At 34.4% G+C, this 23,222-nt stretch overlaps 1 protein-coding gene and 1 non-coding gene across 2 annotated transcripts in view; both read left to right on the top strand.

Moving 5' to 3' along the window:
- DGKB (diacylglycerol kinase beta) overlaps positions 1-23,222 on the top strand; it is a 754,568-nt gene that overhangs the window by 222,277 nt on the left and 509,069 nt on the right. The window contains exons 8-10 of the mRNA XM_049785694.1: positions 3,068-3,142; positions 9,654-9,773; positions 20,171-20,288. Coding sequence (XP_049641651.1) covers positions 3,068-3,142; positions 9,654-9,773; positions 20,171-20,288 — 313 coding nt within the window. The remainder of the gene's footprint in view (positions 1-3,067; positions 3,143-9,653; positions 9,774-20,170; positions 20,289-23,222) is intronic.
- On the top strand, positions 13,561-13,724 carry LOC126026884 (U1 spliceosomal RNA). The gene has a single exon (XR_007502084.1). It is a non-coding gene; the product is annotated as a U1 spliceosomal RNA (small nuclear RNA).

Genomic DNA, 23,222 nt, shown 5'->3' with positions numbered 1-23,222 from the left:
AAAAAATAATTGTAAGATTTTGGACCTTTTGAAGTACACAAATACATTTAAAATAAAATGTCTCTGTAAATTTAAATATTGGATATGTATAATAGAGATATGTCTCATATGGAATATACTTCCCTATTGTAGAACTCGCATAGATATTTACAGGATGTAAAGAATCAGAAGACATGTATGCAACACTGGATAGCATATCATACATTAACTTCACCAGAGTCAGAAAAGTAACCTACTATCAGAAAAGAAAATTAGATTGGAAGTTTTGTTCACAGGATAGTTTTAAGTTTCTAGTTTTTCAAATATTAAAAGTTTAAATGTCTAAGAGCTTCAGTTTTACAATTAGAAATAAAAAGAGACTTACTTGATAAATTTGCACCTTTTCAGATAGTATTTTATAGGAGTTTCGATTAGTTCTAGTTATTTAAGATGCTTTTTGTTGCATGCCTGACTCTACTCGGGCAAATTATTTGCTATAATATTTTTATTTTAATCAGATTAAATATATATTTAGAATATAACATATGTACAAAATATATGAAAATATATTAAAATGATGTTTTCTTTTTAGAATTTTGCTTGCAGTTTACAACAGAGTTGAACATTTAGTCAAAAATTTTTTTGGTTTCTGACCACATTATTATAATTAATGTATAATATATTATACATAAATTATACATATTATTATATATTATACAAATATTGCTAGTAAGCAATGTTTACCTCTATTATTAGACAATGAGTTGACAAAACATAAATTTTCTCATTCTTAAATTAATCCTCAGGGCCGGAGCAGTGGCACAAGTGGTAAGGCATTTGCCTTGCACTTGATAACTTAGGACAGACCACAGTTCCATCCCCTGGCGTCCCATATGGTCCTCCAAGGCAGTAGCGATATTTGAGCACATAGCCATAAGTAACACTTGATCGTCACTGGGTGTGGCCCCAAAACAAAAACAATAAAAATAAAAAATAAATTAATCCTCATGTAGATAAATGTTTGAATTTACTATTGTTCAGAAACTTCCTGCTCCAAACATTTTCTTCAGTGAAGTTGAAATTACAATCTTTAATTGGAAACATTGTAATTGGAAAATTGACTATAAAGAAGTTTATATACTGAAGATTAATAGAAGTTAGATATTTGGGGGGACCAAATATCTGTTACTTACCTTGCATGTAGACAACCCAGATTCAATTTCCAGCACACTATATAGTCACCTGAGTTCTGCCAGGAATGATTCATGAAAGCAGAGTAGAAGTAAGCCTAGGACACTGCCTGATGTAACCAAAAAACACACATATGTGCGCGCACACACACTCACAACCAAACCTACACACACACACACACACACACACACACACACACAGAAAGAAAATATTAAATCTTTTGATTTGCATTATAACTAATAATACTCACTATCCTTCATTAAGTCTTTAGTGTGTCAGATATAATTTCTATATTTCCTAAAATGCCATGATTAATCTTTGCAACAGCTTGATGACCTTGGCAAGGTTAATTGGAATATCCATTTTGCTAAGAAAGTGTTTTATAGAGTTTTAATTACTTATTCATAACTCGTACTTGCTTAATAGTCTAAAATAATTCTTTTCTTTTTCTAAAATCATATCCAGGCTCAACTCTTAGATTACATTAAGGTGTAGATGAACAAATACACTAATAATAGAAAGATTAGAAACACATGCAGACCTACATTGTTCTAATCTAGTCTATAATTCTAAAAAAATCTCCATTCTAAATTATTTTTGGGGATAATAGAGATGGTCCAACATATTATATGAGGACTTGTTTGCATGCGGTGTGATATATGGCACCCGAAGCCCCCAATCCAAGTAAAATAACTAATTCTACAATAAATAAAAAAAACTCTTATATTCATATTATTGCTAGAGAAACCTGTATTATGTACATGAAATTATCATGATTATATTATTTTTGTACTAGAAAGTATAATATCAATTTCTAAGAAAAACCCTGAAAATCATTAGAATATCTCTTTAAATTAACCCTTCTTTGTGATTTTTTATTGTAAACTTTGTGTATTGTTGTTTTGGCCACATCTAGCAGTGCTCAATAAAACTCTTGGTTCTGCTCAGGGTTGAGTCCCGATGTCAGCAGATAGACAATATGGGTGCCTACATTTGAAACATATTTGGTGATGTGCAATGCAAACACCCTTTCCTCTATATTAATTCTCCAGCTATGTTCCATGAATATTAACTAGACGTACAAGATAACAAACTTGAGGACAATGCTTATTAATATGCTACAATACTTTATGTTCTTGTTGCTTTCATTTTAAATTACATTCCTGAACAACAGTTGCTGATTAAATCAAAATGACTAGCATCTACAAAACATGTCAGTCTTTTCTGGTGATAACGTAAAATAAAAATGTCCAAAAACACAGTGTTTATTTTTGCCTTGCCATATGCATTCACTAGGTATTCTTTAAAGAGTTGACATTTGACCAGAATAATGTGAAAATTCAAGCGGAAATTCTTTTCCCTCATAAATAAACTCTCCATGTACTTATCCTCCAAACCTTGACCTTAGAGCAACCATCTAAGCAAAGAAAGTTATCCCAATAAATGACTTAAGAAGTCAGTAGACATTCTCAGTACATACGAATCAAAATAAATCTTTGAGTGCTCAGAAGCACTTCCTTTCACCCCTTCCACACCTGATTTCAAGTCAAGGGGACAAAATATTCAGGGACTTAGAAATTCCATATGCATGATTTCTACTTCTGTCAGGTTCAAATTTTGTGAAAACCTTCCAAAGAAAAATATTTTTTCCTTAAAAATCCACTGGAACAAAAGTTTTCATGTTATTATTGTGCCCTCCTCTGGTGAAAATTATTTAGCCAGAGCAAAATAATGTTTTATTTAGGCTCTTCTCTGGCATCATTGTTAATCAGACTTTATTAGGAATATGTAAATTAGACATAATTTTATTATATTTATCATAAGTTTTTTTTTTTTTTTGGTTATTGACTACTAGTTTGTTATAAAGCAAAACTGAAGAATTTTCTTTCTACTTTAGGAGCTAGAAAATATCATCAGCCAGATGATGCATGTTGCGGAGTACCTTGAATGGGACGTCACTGAACTTAATCCAGTAGGTATAAATGGCATAAAATGGGCTGTAGTGTAGAGGAGCCCTTTATCTTGCCTACTTTTTAAAAATGAAATAGGTTACTCTCTTTTTGTGTGCCTTTTGATATCTGTACATTACTATCTCTCCTCATGAACAAATTGAATTCTAAAAAGACAAGGTGTTTGTAGTATTCTGAAGCTTTTAGCCATTACTTCTTTTTTTGTCCCCTGAGCAATTGTTTGTTTTGTTATTTTTATTAATCACCTCTGAAAGCACACCAGGAAACAGATACGTTAGATCTACTTTGAGCTCTTGAAAGATGCAATGATGGAAATGATGGATCTAGTTTCATTTCTTTTTCGAAAACCAGGAGCTGAGGGGTCGGGGGTGTTTCACTTACACTGTCACAAGTGGCGCTCTTCTGAGGTATTTAATCTGCCCACTTTACAAGAACATGACCCCTCACCCCCAAGGGAACAAAAGTGATTTTTTTTTTTATACGATGTCTTCCCAGGATTATATCTGGATTCACCTGTACACTAGAATTGTTTGGAGTTAATTCACTTTTTTTTCTTTCTTTTTTTTTTTTTTGGTTTTTCGGGCCACACCCATTTGATGCTTAGGGGTTACTCCTGGCTAAGAGTTCAGAAATTGCCCCTGGCTTGGGGGAACCATATGGGACTCCGGGGGATCAAACCTTCCTTGGCTAGTGCTTGCAAGGCAGACACCTTACCTCTAGTGCCACCTCGCCAGCCCTGAGTTAATTCACTTCTATATTACAAAAAAAGATAGCATTGTCTGTTCTTCTGTCTATGTACAAGAGATTGCCAGAAAGTAAAAACATAAAGGCATAAAAGAGAGAAATAGGGCCGGAGTGATAGCACAGCAGTAGGGCATTTGCCTTGCATATGGTTGACCCAGGATGGACCGTGGTTTGATCCCCTGGAGTTCCAAATGGTTCCCTAAGCCAGGAGTAATTTCTGAGCACATAGCCACGAGTAGTGGCTGAGTATCACTGGGTGTGTCCCAAAATTAAAAAAAATTAAAAAAGAGAGAAATAAACAAATATCTTACTTATATTATTGGATAATATTCTACAAAAAGTTTCTTAAATCACTTAACACAGCATATGGTATGACCTCAAACAAATTATTTACTTTATATTCATTATATAACTTGTTATTATTTTCTTTATAGTTTTTTACTTTTTTAACTGAAACACAACTACAGACATGTTTATAACCATAGTGCTTAAACACACTATTATAAGAAAATAATTTTAAAATAAATCTTCAATCCCTATTCTTTTTTTCTTTCTCCTCTTCTTTTCTTCCTCCTCTTCTTCCTCCTCCTCATATATATCTTCCACTTCTTTTTCTTTCTCCTCCATTTCATTTTCTTCTCTTGTTCTTTCTCTTTTTTGTCTTCCTTTTCTTCTCTAAGTTTCTTTCTTCTCTTTCTCCTCTTCTTTTACTTCGTCCTCTTTCTCTTCCTCCTTAGTTTTTCCTCTTCTTCTTCCTCCTCCTCCACTTTTTGTCCTCTTCCTTTTTTTTAATTTTTCTTCCCCTCCTTCATCCTCTTCTTTTTCTTCCTCTTCTTCTTACTCCCCTTCCTCTTCTTCTTACACTTTCTCCAACTCGTCTTAATATTCTCTTCCCGAGTCTCTGGACTCCAATGATTCCTATGTTGTTTCTGTTGAGTTTATCCAAGACTTCTATTTTCATCTCTTCACATTTTTTGAGTAGTTTACCCATTGTCTGATCATTTGCTTTAAGGTTCTTTTCCAATCTCTTCTGCTGTATGGATTTGTTCTGCATCTCATCCTCTGGCTCACTAACCCCGTCCTCAGGGGCTATTACTCCCTGGATAGGATTTCCATTGAGGTTTTCATTTCATCTACTGAGGTTTTCAGACATGTTGTTTGAGTTCGTAGTTTTCTGAGTTCTCTTATCGTGGTTTCTTCAGCTTGATCTATACTTAATTTGAGCTCTTTGAGCATCCTCATTAGTAATACTCTAAATTCCTTTATCTTAAAGACTTTCGTTGTCATGCATTGTTTCCCCATTGCAACACTTGTATAGTGGTTTTTACCGGGGTTCATGGGTTAGAAGATGCATACTCGAGCAGTCATGCTCCTCTGCCTATACCTTATTGGGTGGGGCCCTTGCTGGATCTGGCCCTGGAGATTATGTTCGATGGCGTCTTCTTTGCTGTCTTGGGCAGAAAAGCAGACAGGGAGCAAGGCAGCAGTCTTTTATAATGGCTCTCTGGGTTTGGGCCCTGGAGATTGTGTTAGATGGCGTCTTCTTGGTTGTTTTTGGCAGAAAAGCAGCAGAACAATTGTTTTTAAAAGGAATTTACTAAGTGCAAGTCAATAGAAACCACTGAAGTATTAAGTTAGACTTGATACTTAAAAAAATATTATCTTATGATGTTTCAAAAATAGAATATTGAATAGTTTATTCAATGTTTTCTATGCAATTTATCTATTCAATATAAATATATTCCAAAATATTTATTATATATAAGATGAAATCTTGGAGATGTTCATTATATTTTATTTTGCATACTAGTCTCTTTCTAGATTTATGTTATTCATTGCTGATGTCTATCTCAGGTAGATACTTACTACTTACTATTTTATTCTTTTTTTTGGGGGGGGGTCACACCCTGTGACGCTCAAGGGTTACTCCTAGTTATCCGCTCAGAAATTGCTCCTGGCTTAGGGAACCATATAAGACGCTGAGGAATCGAACCTCGATCCATCCTAGGTCAGCCATGTGCAAGGCAAACACCCTACTGTCGCCTATTTTATTTAGTTTTATAATAAGTCTATTAAGCCCTCAAGTGTTAGTTGCTGGAACAAAACTTTCTGGTGAAGCAAAGAGTCATCAAAGAAGTTTTAATTAACTTATTTAAATAAATGCTTTTTGATATTTTTGTAAGAACATAGCATATAGTTTATAGACTTAGATCAATATTTTAGAGAGTCGAATATCCTTTATATGGAACTCTGTATTCATGTATTATTTTTTACGGACTTTATAGACATTGCTATTTTTATTTTTTGGAAACCCCTTAGCATTTTAAATGAACAAATAAAATATAATAAATGTTATATCATATTATTCTAGAACTACTGAATCTTTTTAAGTAACTAATACATGATAATGACATGATTATGTGATGGAGATCTAATAGTACTTCTTTTTTTTTTTCCAAATTATTGAGAGGAAAGAACAAGAACTATCTTCCAAGTCATTCTTCCTGGGATAGGGGTTTTCTTTAACTCAGTAATACAGTATGTATATAGTATAATATAATAGTGAGATTTAGATGGTAATATATTTAGTTCTAGAACATTTCTAAGTTCACCACAATGTTCTTGCAACTAACATCAAGAGGCTGTTATTTTGAGTGTGCTAATTTAGTTTCCTTCTCAATTACATTTCTACTCATGGGATCACTTATTTATCAGTCAAATATATTTTAGTCTTTACCAGATATAGAGGACTGTTTCTTATTAATTTTCTTTTCTTATTATAATTCTATCTTTAAGCACCATAGTTACAAACATATTTGTAATTGGGTTTCAGTCATAAAAAGTAGTCCAATCTTCACTCCACCAATGCCCAAACTCCTTCTCCTCCACTCCCTACCTATCTTCAATACAGGCATTCTATTTATCTCTCTCTACCTTTGTCAAGATAGAAATTAATGTAGTTATTTCTCTAACTGCACTCACCACACTTGTGGTAAGCTGCATATTATGGGCTGGTCCTTCCAGCCTTCATCTCTACTGTCTCTGGTTTTTCTTTCATATTGTCTTTTTCTTTAAACATAGTGAGACTAGTCTGTGTCCATCTCTCTTCCTCTGACAGTTTCAATTAGGATAATAGTGTCCCTGTACATGCATGTATAGGAAAATTTTATGACCTCATTTTTTCTTACAGTTGCATAGTATTCCATTGTGTGTATGTACCACAGTTTCTTTAGTCATTCACCTGTTGTCAGGTATCTGGATTGTTTTCGAATTCTGGCTATTGTCAATAGAGCTGCAGTGAACATAGAATGCAGAAGACATTTTTGTATTGTGTTTTTTGTTTCTAGATATATCCCATTGAGAGGTATTGCTGGATCATATGGGAGCTCAATTTCCAGTTTTTTGAGGAATCTCCATATTGTTTTCCATAAAGGCTGGACTAGATGGCATTCCAGAAGTGAATGAGAGTTCCTTTCTCTCTACATCCCTGGCAGAATTATTTTTTTTTTGTTCTTTGTGATATGTCAGTCTCTGTGGCATAATAATACCTCATCATTTTGGTATTTATTTTCCTGGTGATTAGTGATGTGGAGCATTTTTTCAGTACTTTTTTCTATCTGTATTTTTTGAGGAAGTTTCTGTTCATTTCTACCCCCACCCCCCATTTTTGACAGTGTTAGTTGTTTTCTTCTTGATAAGTTCTGTCTGTACTTTTATGAACTTTTTATTTTTTGGTTTCTTGTGCCACTACCGATGATGCTCAGGGGTTACTTTTGGGCTATGTGCTCAGAAATAACTACAGTCTTGGGGGGCCATATGGGATGCCAGGGTATCAAATTGCGGTTCATCCTAGGCTAGCACTGGCAAGGCAGACACTTTACTGATCCGTACCACTGCTCTGGTCCACTTTTATGAAATTTTAAAGCAAAAAAAGTGTCACTAATTACCAATAGAAATATTTTGTTGAGGGAAAGCAGTGGGCTTGAAAAAAGATTCTCTGAAAAAGAAAGAAATAGTTGGCAACTGGCTAGTCAAATCCTGACTAATCCTAGGAAAAGCAAATAATGATCTGTAGAGAACATTTTATCCTGTGTAGGACACATAGGCAAATCTGCCCCTCTCATGTAGAGCAAAGATAGCATAGAGTGAAGGCAATTGGCTAACCTTGGGCATATTGTTTGCTGTCTGCATCCTGCCTAATGGTTCAGCAGCTGGTCCCATTTTAAACCGTGTTTGCCCTTGGACACAATGTTAGTCCAGATAAGAGTGCTTAAGTGAACAACTGAGTTTGAAGATTATTAGTTGGAAAGACAAGAATGTCCTGTGAAAAGGCTTTTTATAAAAGAGCTCAGGTTCTAAGACCATCATTTTTGAGAATAAAAAAATTAATTATACCAGGTTCATTTTTTTTTTGAAAAAGATTCTTTCAGTTACTAATACGATGATTTATGTCTTTGAAAGACAAAAATCCAATTTTAAATACTTCTCAGGGAAGAAGTATTAAAACTTGTTCAGGAATTAGATATAATTCAAGAATTTCTATTATACTATACTATCATAGAATTTTGGTTTTTGTTTGTTTGTTTGTTTGTTTGTTTTTGCACTTAGGGGTTACACCTGACTGTATGCTCAGAAATCGCTCCTGGCAGTCTAGGGGGACCATATGGGATGCTGGGGTTGTTATTTTAAAGTTTTATGTTACCCCTTTGCAGATTTTTGTTGTAAATTTCTATATTTGCTTATTTAGTTCATATTAGGAAAAAAATTCACACTTTTATTTAAATTTTACCATATTTGCAAACTTGATGCCATCAGAAGAGAAGTCCTTTGCTTTTCCCACAATTAAGGGGACTTGATATAAAACTCATATATAATTTCTACAAATAGCCAGGTACTCAGCAGTATATGATATAAAACTCTTATGCTAGATGCATGTGAAAAATAACTATGAATTTATTACTCATAACAATTATTTGTTAAATACTGATATTACATATATACTACTTAGAGATAAATAAATTTAACATATTATAATTTACAGAGGATAATTTGTTACTCTCTAAAAATTACCTTTAGAAATGAAATAAAATGACATAATCGTTTAGCTTTTTGCTCTATTAAGTTCTGATAGTCAATTAAAAGCAACTTAATTCTCTACCCCTTACCACTTAACAGAGAATTATTTTAGCTCTTTGCCATGAAGTTAATTTGTTCAGACATTACCCAGAATATATTTGAATTAAAAAGCAATAGAGAGAAAGCAATTAAAGAGGCCACTTTTACCCTTACATTAAATACACGTTCTTTTCTTAACTGTACCATGCAGTAACTATCTTTTGAGGAGTTTAGCAATTATTTCTAAAACTTTATTATTGTAAGTAGTCAAGGTCTGGAAGTCAGAAAATGTCACTCTTTCCTCATTATTCATATTAACATTGTTTTGAAATACCTAGATACAGTTTGTATTACTCTACTTTGCTGTAAGACACGGTTTATACGAACCAATTCGATGCAATGTTTACTCTTAAGAATTTTAACTTGTTGGAGCCGGAGTAATAGCACAGAGATGGGGTGTTTTCCTTGCATGTGGTTGACCCAGGACTGACTGGGTTCAAATCCCTGGCTTCCCATATGGTCCCCCAAGCCGGGAGCAATTTCTGAGCTCGTAGCCAGGAGTAACCCCTGGGTGTGGCCCAAAAATTAAGAAAAAAAATAAAGAATTTTAACTTGTTGATTCACTGCAAGTTTTCCATCCTCTCCTCAATGCAGATTCTCCATGAAATGATGGAAGAAATTGACTATGATCATGATGGCACAGTCTCTCTGGAGGAATGGATTCAAGGAGGAATGACGACGATTCCACTTCTTGTGCTCCTAGGGTTGGAAAATGTAAGCATGTATATAGAAAAGTTAAGGCTTGAACTAGTTTGGCTAGCCGCTGACATACGTTTTGATTGTACAGTTATCTGACCACTTTCTGTTGTTGAACATGCAGTAAGTATCTTGTCCAGTTAATAAGTATGCCATACTGCAATTTTGGAATATATTGTAAGCTTAGAGTAGTAATATTGGTTCCTTTTTTATTTGTATCTTTAAATTATATTACAGATAGGTTGCTATCATCTTTTTTTAGGTCTCTGGCATCAAAGAGATAATCTAGGAAAAAAAGAAAAATTAATAAATGATATTAATAAACGATAAAGGAAGTAACCTTTAAATAATACTTTAACAATAATCGGATAATAAAGATCATATTGCTATTAGATACATCTTTCTACATTTCTAAAATGAATCAAGAAATGTTTCCTTATAACTGTTGTTCTTATAAAATACATAACATGGTATATATATATTTGGTTTTTGGGTCACACCCGGCATCGCTCAGGGGTTACTCCTGGCTCTATGCTCAGAATTGCTCCTGGCAGGCTCGGGGAACCATATGAGATGCCTGGATTCGAACTACTGACCTTCTGTTCTGCATGAAAGGCAAATGCCTTACCTCCATGCTATCTCTCCAGCCCCAACATGGTATATTTTTAATCCCATTGATTATCTCTGTTGTAACTATGTTGGTGTGAGGGATCTTGTCTAAAATATTAGTAGCATGGAAAATTTTTCATGGTAGCTTGACAAATGCCCTGAGTTTCATGCTCAGAACAACTCTGGTAGCCTCTGAGTGACACTTGGGTGTACAGAAGACCCTTGGAACTGTATCATCACATTAAACACCAAAATCTACAGACATCTCAGTGTGTGGCTATGGGCCCATAAATGTCACTGGAGGTATCCCTTGTAAAACAAATATGTTTTTATACTTTTTAATGATAGCATAAATGTATGTATACTAGTGGGGGAAAAGAACTAAAATTTACAAGCATTAATAACATTAGGTTTAACATATACCTCATTCAGAATAGTAGTTATCAAATAACTAAAATAAAATCGAGCATCATTTCCTGAGAAGGTAATTATAGTTTTGTTTTATTTGGGGGTTTCACCTGGTTGAGTTCAGCTTATCTCTGCAGGTAGCAATGGTCCCTCATGAGCCTGAGGGACTATATCAGGTGCTAGGGGTCTAACACGGGTTGATTTTGAGCAAGACAAGCACCCAACCCTCTATAATATTGCTTCAACCAATTATTTTATGTTTTTTCAAACTAAAAATTTGGGTTATCCTAAGTCCTCATAAATACTCTGGTGCAAGATACTGAATTAATATGCATGAATGAGTAAGTAGATTAGTAGTTAAAGGAAAGTACACAAATTATTTTCTGTCATTTATATTTTCATATTATTATAATTATATATATTATAGAATATTTCTTGTTGAAGATTATAGTTAGAAATGCTCAAATAAGAGATGAGTCACTCCTGGCAGTGTTGGATTGAGATGCGTGGCTTGAGCCAGTTTTGAGCTGAGTTCAAGGCAAGCACATTTACCCCTGTTGTATCCTCCAGCAACCTAAAATGATATTATTTGAAAATTATCATTTAGAAAATGGTTATCAGTAAATTTATAATTTACAAACTTATAGACACTTGTATAAATATATATTTGTAAATTTTGAAAAATATAAGAATTTTAAGGGCACGGCTAGCCCACACATCTATTTGGATTTATTTAACAAATATTTTAAAAATTCACCTTCTCAGCAAGATGGTGATTCCTTTATATTAGTACTCAAAAGAATAATTATATGTAATTTTATTGTAATATTCTTAAGAATATATTTGTATTCATATATAAAAGAGATGATTTTAAATTTTAATGACAGAATCCAGTTCTGCTTTCCAAGTACTAATTCAAATGATCCCCTAATGTTGTGTTCCCAAAGGTAGTCACTAGATGGCAAGGTTGTACCGATTAACATATTTTTAGTCACTGAATAAGGGCACCCTATAAACAGTTGGAAAGAAACCCAATTTTCTTTACCTTTCAAAGAATAATTATGTAATAGTGGTTACAAAAGAGATTGTTGTTTTTTTTTACTGGGAGAGTTTTGATCTGAAGACCTTGTTTGCATATTACAAAGCAGGAATAGCATTGGCTTTTTAAAGGCCATTTTTACTTTAGTAATTGAGATGAACTTCCAATTACATGGACAATTAATGTGCTTGTTTGTGACCTTTACAGTTTGACCACAATACAATTTCTTCCTTCCCCAGAACTTCTCTTAGTGCACTGATTTTACGTAAGAAATTGCAAGTCTCAGAGCATCTGCAAGTTAAATTGAATCTGGCTATTATCCTAGGACTTGTCCTGTTACGTTGTCCTGTGTACGTGTACTCTTGTCTATTTTCAGTTATGAGTTTGGGGAATAGACTCTAATAGATGGTGCATGTTAAATGGCTTACCACATTAGTAAGGTATTGTGGTATATTAGCCAAATAACACAGATTAAAATATTGTCCAGGGATAGTCACCAATTCCAATGAGATTTTTAATACCAGAAACAAAAGTTATCCTACATGAAATATTATTAATTTCAGTGTTACATGTACGAATAGCAGGACTAGATTTTGTACCAAATAATGAAGAATAAGAGACCTTTATTCTCTTACAAGAAGTCTTCCAAACTTTATGAAACTCAAGAAGAAAATAATACTTTCTATATTGGTGTCTCTACACCTGAAGAAAATTTGGGAATTGGAGTGGTTTATGTGATTTGGATGATTCCAGTGAAATATGTATACCTGATCTATACATTATTCAGCATCCATCTCACTGAACTTATTTTTAAAAAGTATTTATTTGCTATATTTATTTTATTTAAAAATTATATTTAGAAATGTGTCTCAGTGATTGCTAAAGTTTGCCAATAAATAGACAGGAAAAAAGCTTAGGTTTTGTGGACCATAATGTCTCTTTTACTGCTTTACAATTCTTCAGTGAAGCACAATTAATCCCAGACTATATAGAAATTCTGGAGCATGGCTGTGTTCTAATTAAACTTTATTTAAAGATCAGGTTGCTGATAAAATTGGAATCAAAGTTCTCATTTACTGACCTGTAATATAGCCAATCATTATAATTTTATCAAATTATAAGTGAAAACACACATCTACATATATAAATATAACTTTACCCTGTTAGAAGATCAAAAACATTATCTTGTTATACTAGATAAGTTAAGGAAAAGAGGAGGGTGAATGTAGAGTAGAGCAGCCAGAATGAAAGAAGAATATAGAATACTAAAAATTAAGTTGTGATTTAGCTTGGCTTTATTAACAGGGTTAAATTGTGCCTGTCACCCTGTTAGTTAATATATATGTATATTATTTATATATGTGTGTATATATGTATATGTATGTATATATGCATATGTGTAGATGTTTTATGTATATATGTGAAGGTGTTAGTTAAGATTACTTTTTAATTTTTTTAATATTTTTTTAATTCAGAAACATTTCCTTAATGAGCAAAACTATCAATAATCTACTATATGGAATCTATAATTGTAAATAATTATTAGATATTTTTCAAAGTAATTTTCTAATTTCTAAGTTCATAACATCATACAAGAAGGGTTACCAATTTGCCAGGAGTCTAAATTTAGATTAGCAAAACTTGTGACTGGAGGAATAGTACAGTGTATAGAGCATTTGTCCTGCACGCAACCTATCTTGCTTGGTTCAATCTCTGGCTGCCAATATGATCCTTAAGACAACTGGGAGAATATTTACCTGGCAGGGGAGATACCATGATCACAAAGGTGGTTTCCCCAGGGCGAGGCCCACCCATTGCACTCTGGGTGTGCTGACTCGTGCGATTTCCCCAAATGCAAGAAACTCGACTGCAAAATTTGTGGTAGTGGGAGACTGCATTCGCGCTCTCCCCTGAGGGGGGAAAAAAAAGACCACTGGGAGAAATTCTCGAGTACAGATTCCAGAGTAATTCCTTAGCACAGAGCAGGAGTAATCACTGAGTACTACCAGGTATGGCTTTAAAACAAAAACAAAACAAATAATATAAAATAATATTAGTAAAACAACAATTTACTCTTGTCATCAACTTCAGCTTTTCTATATATAAAATAGAAACATCTTCTAAAAATTAATATATCTATGGTATTTATAACATATATCATACATATCTATACATATATACATATAATTTGATGCTATTCATTAATCATTGCATGGAGTATGGAGTTTTTACCTTGTTTATTGACTACGTTATTTTAGTTGTGTGGTTTTTTTTTTTTTTGCTGTTGTTTTTTTGCCTAGTGTTGTAAAGATAATTGATTTTATTCGTTATTTCTGGTGAAATGTTTTCCCTAATAAAATTCTGTGTGTGGAGAAGATCACAGAAGGTATATTAATAACCGACAAGACTATGTTTAAAATATGAATGTTTTAATGTTTTATTTTATTTAGTTAAGAATATTCGACTGCCTATATTCTGCTATATTGAACCTCATGAAAACACAGGGTAAAGTTCATAATTTTTTCTTGCTTTTATTAGGCGGGCATACCAGGTTATTCCTGACTATGCTCTCAGAAATCATTCCCGGCTTGGGGGACCATATGGGATGCCAAGCGTGTGAACTATGGTACATCCTAGGTTAGGGCATGCAAGGCAAATGCCCTACCGCTTGCTCCACCATTGTGGCACCATATTCACAATTGTTTTTATCCCAGATCTGGTCATTCAAAGAGAGGACTACATAAAATTACATAATTTTGAATTTTCATTAGAATCTGGGCTTTTTTTTTTAAGTGTTTCAGACCATACACAGGAGATGTAATCTAGCAGAGAGAATGAAAGTTCAGTGTGTAATTATGGTACAGTGGATAGGAAACTTGTCTTTCATGGAGCTGACCTGGATCTAATTTCTGGCATTCCTTATGCGCCCCTGAGTTGCCAGGAATAATACCTCAGCATTGTTGGCTATCTTAAGAAGAACATATCTTTTTGATATTGTTATAATATTTGGAGACCTTGAACAAAAAATGTGAGGCAATTTAATTGTAACTCTTCTTCAATGAGTTGGGTTTAATTTGGAGCATTAACTCTTCTAAGAGCTATAAATGAAACCATTTGAAACAAGATATGGCCTGGTTCTGGTAGGAGCATATTCTTCGATGATGTCCACGAAATTACTTCTTATTAAACATGTGGCAGATAATACCTTTGGTTGACACAAACATGACCTCTGATATTGGATGTATCAAGGAAAAATACAATTTTATAAAATGTGTCATCACGATAAAGGATGCAAAAAGTTTTAACAGGCAATTTTGCCATTGAAATAAATACTTGGTTTTCAGATAAAAAAAAATAAGGAAGATCTTGGAGCCCTCACTCAGTGGTAATTTTATTGCTTTTTAAGTAAGATGAATCAAAACAGAAGTAAATAGTCCCAGTGAAAAACTGTGTTGAGATATCCGAAATAAATTCTTGTTAAAAATAAAGTTTGGTAATGTAAAGAAAACATGAAAGAAAAACTTAAGTTGTCGAGATCCTGCAAATTAGATTTTTCAGTCTTTTGACTGAAATATTGGGCTGTTACACAACTCAACCCAATGGTGGTAATACTATTTACTGTTTATATAACACCAGTCTTCAGAAGAGCTAAACTGACTTCACAGGTATTATATAATGAAATCTCACACCCTGGCCTGGGAACAGAAAGTGGATACTTCGATTTTTATTAGAGAGGAAAATAAGAAACAAGTTAAAATGGCTTATATACATTTTCATGTTAGGTCAGGGATAAAGGCTTTCATCAAACCTATTAATTTATTTTTTGAACATGAATTATTTCCTTTGATGATAAATATTTGCAATAGAAGTACTAATACGTCTAACTATGATGTAATTAGCTTATAGAATGTAAGAAGGGTAGTTTTTTTTGGTTCTACCCTTCCCTTACTGTTTACCACCATAGTAAGACAAACAGGACAAGACATGAAAATACAGAGTTGAATATAATTTGAGCAGCTGAGAAGTAGTTGGCTCCTTATTCCAATTTCTTCTCCTGAAGTCACATACATATTTTATCCTGTGAATATTTTGGCAATGGATCCAGCTCAGAGCTATAAAGCTATTTAATTTGTTTTTTGGTAAAGCATTTTAGGTCTGGGTAATAGATTTATATATCAGTTGCAAGCCTGTAACATGGATAAGAGTTCTGATTGACAAAACACCCACATTCAGACTTGTTTATTTTTTGATAAGGAAAATGCCAGCTAACTCGAGCCATATGTGCTCTTCAATAAGAGGCGGCTTATTCACATGTAATGGACAATCATTTAAAAGTGAAATGACAAGGATTATAAACCCTGCTATATGTAAGACAGTTTCATTTTGCTTTCCTCCTTTTCACTTCAAAATCTTTTCTAAAGATTGAAACTTCTCATTATCTGACATCAATATAATTTTAAAATTTAAAATATAGCAACTTCATTTCTAAAATTAGTCTCCTCATGATAGTGCTTTCATAGTTGAAGGATACACTTGGGGAAAATATTGTTTAGTTAAACAAATATAGTTTTTTTCTTTATGTTATGAAGGAAGCAAAGCCAGATTTTAAAATAATGTTCCATGGCCTTTTTTTTTTTTTAAATGACATATTTATTGGTCTGGAGCAGTGGCACAAGCAGTAGGGCATTTGCCTTGCATGCAGCTGACCCAGGACGAACTACAATTTGACACGCCCCGCCCCGCGTGTCTAATATGGTCCCAGATCCAGGAGCAATTTCAGAGCGCATAGCCAGGAGTAACACCTGAGCATCACAAGCGTGACCCAAAATCCAAAATAAAAAAATGAATGAACGAATAAATAAATAAAATTATATCTTTATTTAAACACTGCATTTACAAACATGTTTGTGGTTGGGTTTTAATTATAATAAAAGAACACCCCCTTCACCACTTCAAAGCCTTTTATTATTTTTCTAAATATTATGGATGAAGTCTTCTGAAGTCCTCTCTTGTCACATTCTTATGTTACATTTAGGGCCACACTCAACAGTGCTCAGAGCTTACTCGTGCCTCTGTGCTGAACACCATTCAGTGCAGTGCTTAGGGGAACATATGTGATACTGGGCATGAATCTGGCTCTATTGCATAAAAGACAAGCTCTTATCCCTTTGTCCTATCTATCTACTAACTATCTACTAACCTCTAATATAAGAAATTTTTTTTCTTTATAGGGGTGAAGTTTATTGAACCTCATTCTACTGTATTCAGGAATCTCTCCTGTCTCTGTGTTTAGGGATGAAACATGGGGTCCTGAGTAATCACTCCAAGACATATATTTTTAGCCAGGGATCCAAAGGAGGTTGCCACAAGCCATATACTAACTCTCAGGTCACAATTTCACCTTCTTAACTGCTTCTATATAAAACATATTTGTCACATATTAGAAATCTAAGCTGCATATTGAGGAGAGTTGTGAAGTGTGAGATTTGACTGACTTCCAAGTTAACAAGCTCTCTTGCCTTCATTTCTTAAAGATTAGCATGGGATATTTGGATCAGAAACAAAGACATTGCTCATTCACAGCAGAACAAGGACTCTGAGCTTCTTGTCTGAATCAGTTCTAATGACATATGAAGCCTCCCAGAGCTCATGGAGTATGACTTCAGAGCATCAGAGCTTGGAACCCATGAGTTCAAACACTTGAAATCTTTTAGAAACTTTCATAAGCACCTTTGCTTAAAAGAGAACGATTATTATTGATGATATCAGTCCATAAGTAAGCCTTAAATCTTGTCTGGTAGGGAACATATTCCTGTTTTCCAAGGTAGTCATTACACACTTTTGAAAAATAGGGGGGGTGAAGACAGCTCTGCCTACAAAATGTGATTAAAATTCAAGCGGAAAATAAAGAATTATCACTGAGAAAGCTTATTGATCAATATTTCATTTATGACCCAAATTGGATATTATTTTTGTTTTTTGACCACACCCGGTGATGCCCAAGGGCTCCTCCTGGCTATGTGCTCAGAAATTGCTCCTGGTTTGAGTTACCATAAGGAATGCTGGGGGATTGAACCACGGTCAGTCCTAGGCTAGCACACGCAAGGCATACTCTAACTACTTGTGCCACTGCTCTGGACCCAAATTTGATTTTTTTTTTTTTTTGGTTTCCGGACCACACCCAATAATGCTCAGGGATTTCTCCTGGCTATGCCCTTAGAAATCGCCCCTGGCTTGGGGGATCATCTGGGATGTCTGGGGATCAAACCAAAGTCAGTTATAGGCTAGTGTGCACAAAAGGTAGATGCCTTATTCCTAGCGCTACAGCTCCAGCCCAAATTTTGACATTTTTAATGTAAGAATTAGTTGCTAAGAATTTAATCTGGGACTACAAATATGGTGGTTATTTCTTGATTGGCAATAGAGGGAAGTGGCTAAGAAACTCCATTTTTAATATTTAATCAAGATAAATAAAATAATCTTTTTATTTATTTATTTACTTATTTATTTATTTATTTATTTATTTACTTTGTACAACTTATTAAGATTTATTACATTTTGACTAATAAGTTAAGAAAAATAAAAGCATTGAAGCATTTATGTTGTGCTTTTTTAAGTAAAGCATTTTTTTTTTTTTGGTTTTTGGGTGGGTCACACCGGGCAGTGCTCAGGGGTTACTCCTAGTTGTCTGCTCAGAAATAGCTCCTGGCAGGCATGGGGGACCATATGGGACACGGGATTAGAACCAACCACCTTTGGTCCTGGATCGGCTGCTTGCAAGGCAAACGCTGCTGTGCTATCTCTCCGGCGCCCTAAGTAAAGCATTTTTTATTAAAAGAAATTTAAAGAGAAAGAGCAGGTTAAGAGAAAATTTGAGCTTCAAAATTGTAAAAGGTTAAGAAAAATAAAAGCATTGAAGCATTTATGTTGTACTTTTTTTAAGTAAAGTATTAAAAAAATTTAAAGAGAAAGAGCCAGTTAAGAGAAAATTTGAGCTTAAAAATTGTAAAAGCCTATGTCCTACCACTGTCATAGAATATATATTAGTTTCTAGATCTTAGTAGGTATTCAGAAGTGATTTGGTAAATGTCATTTAGGAAAATCACAACTTGACTATCCTTAATCTATATGATCCATTAATTTAGGACACTACTAAGTGATATTGCCAAAAGCAATATAATTGTTGAAATTACTAATAGGATATTTAGGCTAAATATTAATGGGAAACAATAGTCATTTTAGAATATAACCTTAGTCAATTTATTTAAACTGGTAGGGTGTCTGTCTACGAATTAAGGCAGATGCTTTCACACAGTCAACCCCGATCAATCTCTGGCTCCAAATAGTTCTCTGAGTATTGCCAAATAAGAAAGAGCCCAGAGGCCTCTGAACAGCTTTTCTACTACGAGGGTAGCCTACTTTGGCCAGACTGCAGGACACAGGAAGTGCCACATCTTTAACTCTCACTTTGGCCTGGCATCCAATTGTTAGAGTCTAGAAAAGAGCCCCTAAATGCCTCATGAGCACTGAATGGGAGGTCCAGGACACCCCAAAATATATATATAAATACTTATAAGGAGTATGCTTACAATATTACTTGAATCCTATAAGGAGTATTCTTGCAAGATTACTTTAATCAACCAACACCTATGTGATTAAATATACCAATAGAAAAATACTGATAGCTACAGAGATTTATTTGGAAGACTAAAGACTAATTGTCTTAGTAAGATGAAAATGGACATTGGTTCACTGTTGTATTCTGACCAATTACTTTAATAATGATCACAATTAGAAACACTCATATTTTAGGTTTTACTACCTTTCTCTAAGAGTAAACTCTTTCATATAATACAAGGTGAGCTAATAAAAAGAACTGCAATGTAATTTTGTTCTTAATCTACTATATAAGGCAAACAAGAATTAGATTATAATAAAGCTTGTAAAGGAGAATGACAAAATGCTAATCCCGTCCAAGATTTTATTTCTGAGGCTTTTCCTCATCTGTATAGGCATTTGATTGTTTTCTGAATTCTGTGTCATATATTCAACGACAGAGTATACACATTCTTGTTTTGGGGGAGGACCGGGCCATATTTGAATCATGTTGCTGAAATACTGAAAGGAACCAAGAATCCATAAACTTCTCTAGCATCTCACAGTGGATAGCCAGAATTCACTTCACTAGAACACATGTGTTTCTCTAGACGCTGGTGATGTTAGAAAAAGTCAGGGATGCAAGAACAGATTGTCTTGAAATGCTTTCGTCCAGCCCTCAATTTTTTTTGGCAGTTACATATTACTCTGTTTATTATTTCATCAAGCCAAATCTGTTTCTCTTATGTCCCATCTTGTGCAGAATGTGAAGGACGACGGGCAGCACGTGTGGAGACTCAAGCATTTTAACAAGCCTGCCTATTGCAATCTTTGTCTGAACATGCTCATCGGCGTGGGCAAGCAAGGCCTCTGCTGCTCCTGTGAGTGTCACCTCTATGCTCCTTTCCAGTGAGGAGGTTGACCTCAGGGGGTAGTGCTAACAGTGGACAGGGCCTGAAGTAGGCCTTCTGTCAGCTCATTCCCTTTACTATGTTTCTTAACATTTAGGTCTCTCTGATTTCTACAATTGGAGAAAACTCTCCCCTTGGAAATAGATTTTCCAAAAAGGAAACATTTCATCATTGGATCCCTCTGGGGTTTAATGTGTTCATAATTCTTATATCTTTTTGTTAGAAGCCTGAGTATTTTCACTTGTTTCTGATACTACTGAAATATTCCTTGTTGGTCATTTTTCTCTGTTCATTCATTTAATTACATTGACTTTTGTGATGAGTTCTGCCCCTAACTGGGGTTCTTTTTGTGGATTTACAATTTGTTTTCAAGTTAGGAAATCATAAGAGATACAACAGGGTAAAAACCACTAATTTTAATACTAGTATAAAGAATATTTGCAAAAATATTGCAAAAGATGAATAAATCTTGAAACTCAAAGTATCACCAATTTATAGTCTAGTTTGTTAATCTTACAGTGAGGAGCATTGGGCTCAGGGTTTACTTCTGGTTCTATGCTCCAGTAGCATTCTGGTAGGGATTAGTCGACTATATGTAGCACTGAGTATTAAGACCAGATCAGCTGCAATGAAGGCAAGAATATTAGTAGCTGTGCTATTGTTCTGGCCCCCAAAGTTTTGTAATCATCTACACTTCAATACATTTAACTTGGCTATTTTCATTTTGTTCTATTTAGGGGTTCCCATTTCTAGTTTCTAGTATATGTTTCTAGTATATGTCTACCAACTACTTGTTAAAATATGTTTTGGGGGGCATTCCTGGGAATATTTAGGGATTAACCCAAGAATGTGCTCAAAGTGCACACTTATTGTGGCCTGAGAGATCCTGTGGTATGCCAGAGTTCCTGAGATCTAATCCAAGTCAGACTCAGGCAAGGTAATCTTCCAACCACTGCAATGACTCTATAGCCCCATCACCAACATATATTACTTATGTTCTTGAACCCTCTGTTCAAACAAAGCAAATATTGTAAAGTTTTCTCGGACGAGCAAGTTTTCCATCTGTACTTTTACCTTCCTTGTCTGGAGCTCATGTAACTGTCAGGATTATTAGAAGTTTCCTATTTTGTCCTTCATTGAATTCTGAAGAATTTCTTTATCCGATTGCTCTATGAGTTTGCTTTCAAACAATATTTTTATTATATATTATTTTAGTCTATTTAGAAATTGAAGGTTTCTTAGAATTATTATTTGACTTTTAAAAACATGTTTCATGCCATATTTAGACCATTTTCTTAGTATTTGGGGGTCTTTGTCATTACAAGGAATTGCCATGTGTCACTAGAGGGCACTTTTGCTGGTGAAATTCAGAATACTAGTTTTTTCTATACTTTCTCCAGATTCAAATGAGTGTTTTTATTTTGAAGTTTGAGTATTTAATAGAAAGTCATTTGTCATGGTAGGCTCCAGAAGGTGAACTATGACATAGAGAAAATAAAACTTTAAACAGAGTTTTAAGATAATTGTACTTGAGGCACAGAGATCAACAGTGTTTGTTAATAAGGAATTAAACTCAACACCCTCCCCCAGTGTGTCTGCTTTCCCACACTATTGGTTTAAGTGCCTTCAACCATATTACCAGAATAGAGAAGAAAAACCATATAATTTTCTTCAGTGTTGACAAAGAAAATGTTGGTAGTTTTGAATTTTAATTTTTGTTTTTTTGGCCACACCCGTTTGATGCTCAGGGGTTACTCCTAGCTAAGCACTCAGAAATTGCCCTTGGCATGGGGAGACCATATGGGACGCCGGGGGATCGAACTGCGGTCCTTCCTTGGCTAGCACTTGCAAGGCAGACACCTTACCTCTAGCGCCACCTCACTGGCCCCATTTTTGAATATTTTTTATTTCTATTTCAAGCGGGGATATTTTATTGACATAATTACATATTTGTTTTATTTTAATTTATATATGCATATATGTCAATTCAGAACCCTTCACTTGTAATGAGTGTTATGTAAAAGAATATTTGTAAAGATCCCTATTCTATTCAGCATTCTGCTGTGAAATAATTTTCTTTTTCTTAATTTGGCTGTTTGGGGCCATACACAGCATGACTCAGGACTTATTCCTGTCTCTGTACTCAGGGATCACTCCTGCTGAAGCTCAGGGGACAATATGGGATCAAACCCATGTCAGCAGTCTGCAAACTCAGGTCGGCAGACTGCAAGACAAATACTCTACCCACTGTGCTGTCGCTTCAGCCTGAGTTATTTCTAACATATTGAGTAATTTGCTCTTAGTTTTATGTCATATTTTGTGTTACATATGCATTTCCTTGTAGATTTAAACAGTCTACATACATGTACATATTTACATACTGTGTTCTCTATCAAGATAGTTCATTTTTGACAAATAGTGGCCTGAGATTCATCAGATGAGGGATAAGCTTTGAATAAAATTCAGGCAAGTAAAATGAAATCTATTCTCGGGATATGGACTAGTAAACCACTTAATGTTTGAATAAATCAATACAGAGAATAGCATAAGCTCGTGAGCTTTTAGTCCCAGGCCCACCAGCTGCCCTCACGCCTCTCCTTTGTAAACTGTAGATCTCTTCTTTCTAGCAAATGACACTAGGCCATTTGGCAGTCATCAGTTTGTCTTTAATATTTTTGTCATCTGGGAATTATTGTGAAAAATGTAAGCGAGGCCTGATTTAATTAAGCATTTCCTGCCAGCCATGATAGAAGAGTCTTGGTTTTACTCATGCACAGTATTTCCTGTACTAATTGGCCTTTTGTCGTCCGTGATAGAAACAGTCTACTTGGACTTTTTCCTTGATGTGGATGATTTGGGTTGATTAAGGAGCCGTGGATATGGAATGAGGCTCTGTTCATGTCA

The sequence above is a fragment of the Suncus etruscus genome, chromosome 13, assembly GCF_024139225.1.
Source record: "Suncus etruscus isolate mSunEtr1 chromosome 13, mSunEtr1.pri.cur, whole genome shotgun sequence".
In the NCBI taxonomy this organism is placed as follows: Eukaryota; Metazoa; Chordata; class Mammalia; order Eulipotyphla; family Soricidae; genus Suncus; species Suncus etruscus.
The sequence above is the reverse complement of the archived record's forward strand: the minus strand, read 5'-3'. Positions and strand labels throughout refer to the sequence as shown.